We start from the raw sequence: 12,504 nt of genomic DNA on the forward strand, positions 1-12,504 counted from the left end.
AAACATTAATAAAAATAATATAATAATAATATTGTTAATTTATATTTAATAGTATTAACTTAATAAACAAATAAACTGTGAATGTTTTTATAACATTAAAAATGTTTAAATATAATAAAAAAAAAAAACTTAAGTAGGTAGTGCTGTCGCCTCACAGCAAGAAGGTCGCTGGTTCGAGCCTCGGCTCAGTTTCTGTGTGGAGTTTGCATGTTCTCCCTGCGTTCGCGTTGGTTTCCTCCGGGTGCTCCGGTTTCCCCCACAGTCCAAAGACATGCGGTACAGGTGAATTGGGTAGGCTAAATTGTCCGTAGTGTATGAGTGTGTGTGTAAATGTGTGTGTGGATGTTTCCCAGAGATGGGTTGCGGGTGGAAGGGCATCCGCTGCGTAAAAACTTGCTCGATAAGTTGGCGGTTCATTCCGCTGTGACAACCCCTGATTGATAAAGGGACTAAGCCGACAAGAAAATGAATGAATGAATGAATAATAAAAATAATATTAATATATTTATATAATAATAATACATTTGTAAATACAATACAAAAACACTGTTTAATACTGTAAACTGTTAAACATTATAAAATAAAAGAAATTAAAACGATTTAAATTGTTATTAGAAGGTAAAGCCTTGCTACTAATTCTCTGGAAAGCAGTTTCCCCATTAGTAATAATCAGTGTGTGGCTTGATCATGTTTGATCTGCGGTGTGTCTTTACTCTGTACGCGCAGCACATCCTGTAAACAACAACTCGTGTCTTAAACAACAAGAGGAAATCCTGAGAGCTTCACATGATGAGGAACAACATCCTCAACAAACCCACAGCCTTTATTTACAGTCATGATGAAGAGAGATGAGATGGAAATCAAAATGTGCAATGTTTATTTTTTGCCTTTTTTATTATGTTGTCATTCTTACTATTGATCCATGCAAGTTAGTCCACAGAAAAAGAAATGTTCGTTTTGGTCATCTTTCTTCAAAGTCTGACAATTTGCTTCCGCATTTGGAGTGTCTCTCCTACTTTGATGATGTCAGTTGGACGACTTCAGCCACAATAATCCTTAACTACGCCCCTTTTACCTTTAGTCTGCTATGAATGAATGATGCATGAAAAGAAAGCCCCGCCCCCTAATCAATATGAAGTTTTAGTCAGAACATCAACATACTGAAATAAAAGTCTACGCAACTTCCAATTCACACAGACTTTTAAAGTGGATTAATGTGGAGGACTTGAAATAAATCTGAGATTCAGTTTTTAGTTGCCTGTTCCATTTACTCAGTTTAATAATTCATTTGTGTTATTGAGGAATGTCATTTCAACCGCTGAATGCTTTGTGTATGTGGAAAATACTAATATGTAAGACTGATATGTTGGTTAGCTTTTTTATCTGTTATTAAAGACAACTTACATACAAGTAATTTATAATTTTATACTTAGAATAAAAAAGAAATGGTAAATTTATAAACATTTTATTTTATAAAATATATTTGAGTTTTTTGATATTTAATTTTAGTAATTATTATGTACTTCAGCCTAAATAATAGCTTATTTTTTACATTAAGTTGCATATAAAATAAACATCAAATAGGACAAAAAATAAATACACATATTTAATATTAATTTATCCTAATTTTGAATAAAACATTATTACATGATGCAATTTATTTATTTATTTATTTATTTATTTATTTATTTATTTATTTATGTATGTATATTTTATTACCAACAGCATATAAACAGAAATAATAACATAATACATATAAACAATATTTATTATGTACTGTTAAAAACGGGGAAAACACTAATATTCAAGACTAGGAATATAGAGTTATAGTAATAACAACATTGCAAAAAAATACTAGAATATTACATTCTATAAAACATGCATCATTCAAGACCATTGGACGATTTTAAAGATTATAAAATGATAAATGAAAATTTCAAACACAACATTAAATTACATAAAATGATAACATTTTCATTTATTTATTCATTTAGATAAATAACATATGCAATTAAACAGTTTAGGTCAGCTTTTTATGTTACTCAAGATGACTTACATAAAAATAATTAATATTTATATATGTATAATAAAAAAAGAATAGTAAATTTAGGTCTTTTATTCTTTTTTAAATATATTTGAGATTTTTGATAGTTAATTTGACTAATTATTGTATATACTTGAGCCTAAATAATAGCTTATTTTTTACATTAAGTTGCATATAAAATAAACAACAACTATAAATAAGACAATAAATAAATACAAATATTTAATAAAAAATTATAATGATGCAATTTAATTTATTTATTTATATATTAACAAAATTATACAAACAGAAATAACAATATAAAAACATAGATAAAGAATTATTATTATTCACTATTTAAAAAATTCTTGTTGCCTTACATTTTTCTGTTAACTTTTCTAGTAATTTCAATTAACATCAATCAAACTGATTAAAAATATTAAGTTAAGCTTTGTATAACTTTAGGAAAATAGTTGAAACCTGAATGACTTATGGTGGTTCATTCTGCTGTGGCGACCCCTGATTATTAAGGGACTAAGCCAAAGGAAAACAAATGAATTAAATAATGAATAATGAAGTTATTAAAATATATTAAAGCAACATAAAAATATTTGTTGCCTTAAATTTTGGTCATTACATTTTTTTGTGTTGTATAATATTGCTGAAAAATTTGTCAGGTTTGATCCTAATATTTCATACTTAAATAGAGCAAAGAAAAAGTCTAACTATGAAACTCCTCCGTTTTAGTGTTCTATATGGTTAGTGAGTTTCCCATCATCCCACACTCTCAATCGGGTGATGCTATGTCTTAATCTGGCTTCATTTGACTCTATTTTCTCGCCCATTCAAAGACATTGAGCCTGAAATAGTCAGATCTATTTAGCTGCTGAGGTAATGTTCCTGTTACAAACACTCAAATAAGCTCAGCCGCAGCGAGGAGGAACCCGAAACCAGCGGCTGACTGATGTTGTCACCGTGTAAGGCCGTGAGGAGATTAAAACAAAGCCTGGAGCCAGAAAACCTAGTGCCTGACGCCTACATAGGGAAAAAGGCAGAGTTATGCATAGGAACTAATAATAATTATAGGAACCAAACTTCACCAGTTGACTGATAATGTTGTCTTTTAACAACTTAAAATTTAAAATAATGTGAATAAATTAAAATAAATGAATAATATATAATAAATTACTACTACTACTACTCATAATAATAATAATGAATAAATTAAAATAATATATTATAATATGCAAATGAGATACTGTTTAATTAAACATGAGCTAATTTGTATTTGTTTTTAGCATACAAATATGGACTTTGGATCAGATTGGTTAAAAATTATTACGGTTTAATTTATTATTATTATTATTATCATTATTATTACATATTTGAGTGAAATATTGGGTTTCTACAGAAGGAATTTTAAAACTTTAATTAAAAAGTTCCTAAATTAAAAAAAAAATCTGATATTAGGCAGAAAAAAATACATTTGCATAATTTTTGTAGAATAAAATGTAGTAAACAATCATGCAAATTATGTATGAACAAATTCCTTCATAAAACAAACCTTGAAAATACGGAAATTAATAAATTTATCTGTGTATTTTGTATGTTTTCATTATATTAGACTGAAAAAAATCACTGTAAATCTGTAAATTGACAGGTGTGTGTAAACTGAAAGTGTGTTATTTTTGCCTGACTTAAAGCCTATCATGTTACAGTAAACGTGACAGGAATGAAGTGACTGCAGTAAAATGAATCATGCCAGTTGGTCTGCCCTGATTAAGATGCTGCCTCTTATAACAAATGAGGTTTCATGGAAGTGAAAGTGAAACAATGGCAAATATAGGAAATGCTATTTAAACCCATTTAAAAGTGTGATTAATATTTATATTTAGCTTCTTCGAGGCTTTGGCACTCTTTAGGGGCTATTCCGTAACAAAATTGTGATTATCAGGACCATAATCCAAACCTTAAACCCTTTATGTAAAAAACCATTACATTTTATTATATATTCTGTACAACAACAACAACAACAACAACAACAACAACAACAACAACAACAACAATAATAATAATAAACATTTATTTCTCTATTTATTTTAAAAACAACTGATTCATATTTAAAAACAATAAATAAACATTTGTAGTAATATTTTACTGTATATTATATAACATTATTATTATTATTATTATTATGAATGTTGTTATTAATATATCTATTATATTTCTTATCACATGTGTTTCTTAATTTAATAACAGTGATATATTAGTCAGCTTTTATCCATCAAGATGATTTAATATGATTTACAAGATGATAAAATTGTAATATATTACTAATTTGGTTCTATATTTCATGTAATCCATCACAAGATTAAGATGCTGCTTTTTATAAAAAATAGGTTTCCTGGAAGTGAAAGTGGAAGATTGGCAGATATAGGAAATGTATGCTATGTAAACCTGTTTAAAAGTGTGACTAATATTTATATTTAGCTTCTTCAGGCTTTGGCACTCTTTAGGCACTATTCCGTAACAAAATTGTGATTATCAGGACCATAATCCTAACCCTAACCCATAAAAAAAATGACATTTTATAATATATTCTGTACAATAATAATAATAATAATAATAATAATAATAATAATAATAATAATAATAATAATAATAATAATATGATTTATTTCTCTATTTAATAGAAAAATAACAGATTCATGTTTAAAAAAATTCTATTAGTAGTAGTATTTTACTTTCTCATGTTTCTCGTACTTATTTAATATAAATGTTATTAATTTGTATTGTTTCTAATTATATGTGTTTCTTATTTTGATAACAATAATAAAATCAGCTTTTATCTAATAAGATGAATTAATATGGTTAAGAAGATAATATAATTATGATTAATTTGAATATTTAAATAGGTTACTAATATGGTTCTACCTTTCATGTGATCCATCACGAAAAAAATATTAAAACTGTCAAATGTAATACTTATTTTTTATTCTTATTTCCAAAGTATAATAATAATAATCTTTGATCTCAATTATGATTTTTTTTTTTGCCACCAGATTGATTATGGAAAATCCAATCCACCTTTGTTTTAAGCCATTTACACAGTGTAAAAAAGTGAACCATTTGATTCAACTTAATATTTAAGTGTAACAAGTTTATTCTAACTTAAATATTTCAGTTTTCAGTGAAAAGTAGATTTTTTTTAAATAAAAACATTCTAAAAATAAATAAATAATATTAATAATAACAAATATTATTAAGACACTGTCACTCTATCATAATTGTCATGTTTACAAGCCTTTTGCACTATATACTGTTTTACATTATGCTGTATTTTTTGCACTATATACTGTACTGTATACACTATACTGTTTTGCATCTGCACAAATCTAGTAGGCACTTCTTGCCATATGCCCTTAAGTGTAATTTTATTGCTTACAAATTTGAATTTTTTACTTATATTTTTAAATTACATTATATGTGTAATTGTATTTATTGTAATTTCGTTTTTTAAATTCTACTTTTTGTATTAATATTATATGTTAGGCACCTAGGGTCTGAGAGTAACGCAGTTTCGATTCTCTGTATGTCCTGAACATATGGTTGAATTGACAATAAAGCTGACTTTGACTTGACTTTGACTAATAATAATAATATAATAATAATAAATAAATTAATTAATTAGATATTAATGACAATGAATAAAGTTTTTTTTTTAAAGTTGATCCAATAGTTCACTTTTTACAGCACACTATGACAAACAAAATTACACTCAATTTTGACACAAAAGAAAAGGAAAGAAGAAAAAGAAAGAAACTACAATTACCAAACTGTATTACAGCCGCACACCTGTATCAGCTCAACAACATCCACAGCTCTCTTCAGCTCATCTAAACAGCATCTCATTGATCAAAACCTCTGGAATAAATCATCGTCTTCAAGCGCAGACTCTTACCTGAGGAAGATCCAGACCGGAGAAGTCAAAGTTGCTGAGGTCTTGAGGAAGCAGATCTGTGTGCATGTCAGACACACCGTTGAAGCAGCTTTGCCTGAGAGAAAAGATGAGAAAATCGGTAAGGGAGAAGTGAGTGGAGTAGTGACAGATCAGGAGCAGAGTAAACATAAAAAGGAAGAAGGAAATTCCGAGTTTTCTATTGTAAAAACACAAACAGTCACATTCTAGAGAATGTGAATAAAAAATGTACATTAAAATTGACCTTTTCCCAAATCAAATTTAAATGAGACCTATTATGCAAAAATCACTTTTATAAGAAGTTTAAATACAGCAACAGTGTGCGAATAATGTCAGTTTCTAATAGTAAAATATTAATTCATTCTATTTTTTATAATAACGCTTCATAAAAGCAGTCCTAGAAACACTTAGATTGACATTCTCCCTTAAATGTGTCTTCAGAGGGAGAAAGCCCTGCCCATTAGTGACAATCTCTCTCTCATTAGCATAAACAGCCCTGAGTGAGAAGCAGCTGTCTGCCATTAAAGTATTCACCTGCCAAAGATAATGTCAGCAACTAAGAGGCATTATATATGACGAATCTTAGGGTGCACAAATGAAAACTGTAGTCTGCTTTGTCTGTTTTTCACACAGATAATGTGAGTCTTGTTTTGAATCTGCTGCTACGCTAATGCATAGGTGTTCATGGCTACATCCTCCTTTGAAAAAAGGGTTGGAAGCACAATCTCATTTGACTTCACAATAATTATGAAGCCAAAAAGGGTCTGTTTTAAAGAGATAAGAATTATTTGTGTGGTATTTTAAACTGAAACCTCAGTTCACGCTCAGGACACTCTAGGGACATCAAAGACTTTTCAAGCCCTTTACAGGTGCATTTTTTTCAGCACATTACAAGTGTGCCAAATTACATATTTACATAGAGCACATACTTCATCACATTACTATAGAATAATATAGCATCTGATATATTGTTTTATTGCTCATTGATCATTTTCCCTTTAACTTTTGATCAATTCTACATATAAAATAGCAATAAACATGTACTGAAGATTATGTAACCCAGCTTTTTATTGTTATAACTTCAGGAAAAGAATTTGATGGCACATTTGCCCGAAGTCCAATACTGTCATTTACTCTTTTAAATGTCATTTACTCACATCTCCAATGTGTTATCTTTCATCTTAAATGTATATTTATTTTAATTCCATGTATTATTCATGCAGATAAAAAATATTTATAATACATAATAAAATAGGCACAAAAATGACAAAAAACACAAAATGAATACCAAATCTCCTGACAATACACTGACGCGGCTGTGGATTAAATGTAACAATGAGTATATAAAGTAATATTCATTTGAAATGTGCATTTCAATAAAAAAAAAATCGCGTCAAGACACAGGTATTTTTTGTTTGTGTGTTTTTTCTCATTGATTTGCATTTCTTTAAGTCTCTACCAAATAAATGGATGAGTAAATTAACAGCAAATTGCCATTTTGGGGGCAAACTTGATCTCGTTAGTGTAAATAACATACAGCAAAATAAAATAAAGAATAAAATTAAACAAAATCATTCATTCATTCATCAATTTTCTAGTCGGCTTAGTCCCTTTATTAATCCGGGGTCTCCACAGCGGAATGAACCGTCAACTTATCCAGCACGTTTTTACGCAGCGGATACCCTTCCAGCCGCAACCCATCTCTGGGAATAAAACAAAATCAAATAAAGCTAAGTAAAAAGATGACTAAGCAGTAAATCTGAGCTTATGAATCTATTAGTCTGAGACATATGGACAGACAGATCTCATCATGTGACTTTCATTCATTAACTACTTTCAATGTCACATGATTGTTACTGCTTTTAGTTCTCTTTTTTCCTCACACTTCACTTTAAATTGAAGTCACCCACACACACAAAACAGGAGGTTGACATTCTTATATTCCACTTCTAGTTGATCTGACAGCAAGCCACCATTGACAAAGTGACTTTTGCTGACCACATGACAGAAAGCATTCACAAAACAAGCACGAACACAAGCAAATTGGTCAAAGATAATATTCTGGGTCAAATACAAGGTTCAAAAGTCGTTAAAAGTGTATGAATCGCTAGGAAACTATTCATTTTAATGCTTCTTGCGGAAATAAAATGTCAAATCATGAATGAAATGCTAAATACTTGATCTGTACTTATTAAAATATAAAAACTAATAATATATATATATATATATATATATATATATATATATATATATATATATATATATATATAAAATTACATTAATGATAATTGACCAGACCTCGAGGGGTTTTTCAGCTGAACACAGAAGTTCAATTGAAGTCGTTGGTGACCAGAAGCCACTGACATCTATACAGTGGTATAAAAAATACAATGTCAATATGTCAAATGTCAATAGTCAATGGGCTATCAGTTGTGAACATACTTCAAAATATCTTGTGTTTGACTGAAAAAAAGAACTTCAATCAGTTTTTTAACAAAAGGTGGATGAGTAAATGATGACAGAATTTAAAATCTGTTTTATTTAAAACCTTTTAAAATGTGTAAATATTGTGATTTCAGTGAATTTGCAGTTAAACGCATTTGTATTATTACAAATATTAAAAGTTTGATTGGATGTAAACCTACATAGTTAAAGGCTCCAAAACAAAATGGTTTAGACTGAACAGTATATTCGACCCAAAAATAAAAGTGACCTCAAACCTCGAGTGGTTTTTCAGCCAAACACAAAAGAAGTCCATTTAAAGTTGTTGGTGACAGGAAGCCATTGATGTCAATAATAAAAATAAATTAAAATACAAGTCAATAGCAACCACTTGTGAACATTCTTCAAAATATCTTCATTCGGGTTTGACTGTTTTATTTTAAACATTTTAAATAACATTAATATTAGAATTTCGATGATTTTGCAGTAAAACACATTGGTGTTTCTCCGTATTTTAATTTGGGAGATCATATGGAAATCCCCTTCTCCTGGTGTTGCACCGCAGGCTTGGCACATCGATTTAGACACATTCCATCAACACAATACAATTCATTTGGAGCGTCCCATAATGCCTGGTGTCTCTGCCACGGTAATCTTACCTCGCTGAGAAAATCACAGCAAAAGGTGACGCCAAATGAATCGTAAAACCTGTTTTCAGAAAGTACATAAATGTTATTAAAGTGTGTGGTCTCTCGAAACAACTTGTGTTTTTGTCCGATTGTTTCAATGCTTTTAGACAAACTGTCAGGTAAACACACACACACACACATGCGCATGCACGCACGCACGCACTCACGCACGCACGCACGCACGCACGCACGCACGCACGCACACACGCACACACACACACACACACACACACACACACACACACACACACACACACACACACACACACACACACGCTAATTAGTGTAGTCTAGACACCTTTATAGTCTCAACATTCAACATTCAACCCAGGTACTCTTTCAGACATGTCGAACAGGCTGGATGCTTATCCCTCTGTGCTTGTTTTCATTGAGCTTAATTAAGTATAGAGATACAAGAAGTAGAAATACAAGAAGGTCCCTAATAAAATAAAAATAAAAAATGTTTATAAAGGTTTAAAAAGGTAACATCTCTGTTCACTCAATAAAAACAGTAATGCTAATGTTAATAATAACAATGAGAAAATAGTAGTTATTATTATTATTATTACAATTCTTCTTCTTCTTATTAATAATAATAATAATAAAAAAAATAATAAAAACGGTGGTTCATTCCGTTGTGGCCACCTCTGATGAGTAAAGAGACTAAGATGAAGGAAATGAAATGAAAATAAAATAATAATTAAAAAAATAAATGAATAATAAGAATAAATAATAGCATTAATAATTAAATAATTTAGAATTATTATTATTTTATATTACACTTGTTTCATTTAATTAATTCAATCACTACTACGGTTTTTATTTGTTATCATTAAAATAACAAAATATGAATTTATTTTAAAATTATACAAACAGTTAATTATAAAATCTTTCCATTCAATAACACATATTGTGATGTTTGATAAAGACATCAAATTATTATTATTATTATTATAGTATTATAATTATTTAATATCCATTATATATATATATATATATATATATATATATATATATATATATATATATATATATATATATATATATATATATATATATATTTTATTGGCAATATTATTGTAAGATATTAAATGATAACATTATTTGTTATAAAATAATACATTTTAATAAATTTGTGTTAATTATTCACATGTAATGCAATTAATACAATTGCAATTAAAATATAAAAATAGCAATTACATTCATCTTCATCATTTTTATTAAAGAATATTACGATAATCTTGTCTGAACTAATAGCTAAAATTTTGAAAAATCTTTTTTCATATATTTCAATTGTTAGTCATTGTTAGTCATTTCAATTATATTATTACCATTTTTAACAACAACAACAACAACAACAACAACAACAACAACAACAATAATAATAACAACAACAACAATAATAATTAATTAATTTCTCAAAATAATACAATTTTGCTTTATTATTTTGTTTATTGTTATTATTATTATTGATTACAATTGCTATATCATTGATTAAACACATTACAATAATATTAAACAATAATATTTGATATATTTCCTAGAGATGGGTTGCGGCTGGAAGGGCATCCGCTGCGTAAAAACTTGCTGGATAAGTTGGCGGTTCATTCCGCTGTGGCGACCCCGGATTAATAAAGGGACTAAGCCGACAAGAAAATAAATGAATGAATGAATGAATATTTGATTAAATATATAATACAATACAATAATATACATTTTTAACAGTTAAAGCTAATTAATAATAATAATAATAATAGTAGTAATAATAATAATAATAATAATAATAATAATAATAATATTAATAATAATAATAATATTAATAATAATAATAGTAATATGCACAGTATAAATCGATAAATCCAAAAGTTTGGCATTTTCCAGTCTGTCTGTACAAGGCTTTGCTACCTTTATGTTTAATTAAAGGTTTTCACATTTCTAGCGATGAAATTCTGTGAATGCATTGAGTTGTTTTTCCACCAGGCAGTGGGTGGACAGGATGTAGCACTGACGCTAGCATCAACCACAAACTGTTATTCTTTCTGAAACCGAGACCCTTATTTCGTTTTCAAACCCATTGACCTTTGCACAAATATATCTTATCCGCATGCTTTCCCTTTGCCATATTTCTTCAACTACATTGCTGTGGGCTAAAAATACACAGAGAGATTTTCCCACAACCTCTGTAAACAAAACTCACATTTGGTCACGTGACCTCTGAAATCACCTGATCACGTGAAGCGACTGGCATAACAACAAGTCTGCATTCATGACGCATCATCTGAGATCTATACATGCTGTATGGCATACGTTCTTGTTAGACATTTTGTGAATGGAAGAAGCTAAAAAAACAGTTTTGCTGGAAAAACAGAACACTTGTTATATGTTTAAGATGTCTGTGTGCATTAAAAATATTTTTGTTGCTTGTTCAGGTTACTTCAAATGAGCTCAAACAACACAGTTTTGGAGTTTTTTTTAGGGAAAACTTTATTGTTTTATGTTTGATCAACTTAAAGTTGTAAAAACCATTAAGCTAACTTAATCTATGTGAGTTGACACTTTTTTTTGTGTTTTAGTGTTTATTATGAATATTTAACACTCTAAAAAATGCTGTAAAAAATAAATTTGAGTTGCGACAATATGAAGAAATGAAGTGCTATTTTTCACAGAATTAGAAATTACGAATGTAAGTTGTCTCAATAAAACTCTAAAGAATTGTGTTGTTTCAGCTTACTTGAAATAAATAGCTTAAAACAGGGGTCTCAAGACCGGTGTTATTGCGCGCCTACTGAAGGGCGGGACCGAAGGTGTGTCGCGTCGCGGGGGCACTTTTGATCATTTTGGAAGGGCACTTTCTATACAAGACTAAAAAGGGCATGTGCTCTGCACAGGTTGAGCCCTATGTGTGCACGTGCCTGCCCTGCATCTTGTGTTGATATTATAGGTAGATACAGACTGGTACAGACTGATTTGACTGGAGTGGGGTGGGGGTGTTTTATTTATACATATATACGCCTTTTTTTTAGGTGAGGGAATGGAAGTTTTGAGTGAGTTCCCCCACTTTTTTCCCTATGACTTCAATAAGTCAAAGTACAGGTCTAGACTTAATGATGATCATCTTCAAGCCATACTGAGGGTCTCTACTGCTTCCGCTCTAAAGCCAAATGTGGTTCAGATTTGTGAGAAGAAGCGCTTTCAAGTCTCTGGCAGCAAGAAGTAGGCAAAAGATGCCATGTTCAGAAGAACTGTTCATAATCTTCACTCAATGTTCTATTAATGTTCAGGACACTTCATGTTCAGAAGAAATAATTAAAACTGTTAATAATGACATTTGAGGACTTTTTTTTGTGAAATCCCTTATGCGGCCCAGCCTC

The 12,504-nt window shown here is 29.5% G+C and overlaps 1 protein-coding gene across 2 annotated transcripts in view; it reads right to left on the reverse strand.

The window, feature by feature from the left end:
• Positions 1 to 12,504, reverse strand: part of sbno2b (strawberry notch homolog 2b) — an 89,051-nt gene that overhangs the window by 45,306 nt on the left and 31,241 nt on the right. For both annotated transcript variants that reach the window (NM_001423267.1, XM_009296338.4), the window contains exon 4: positions 5,985 to 6,078. In NM_001423267.1, coding sequence (NP_001410196.1) covers positions 5,985 to 6,078 — 94 coding nt within the window. The remainder of the gene's footprint in view (positions 1 to 5,984; positions 6,079 to 12,504) is intronic.

The sequence above is a fragment of the Danio rerio genome, chromosome 22, assembly GCF_049306965.1.
Source record: "Danio rerio strain Tuebingen ecotype United States chromosome 22, GRCz12tu, whole genome shotgun sequence".
Taxonomy (NCBI): domain Eukaryota; kingdom Metazoa; phylum Chordata; class Actinopteri; order Cypriniformes; family Danionidae; genus Danio; species Danio rerio.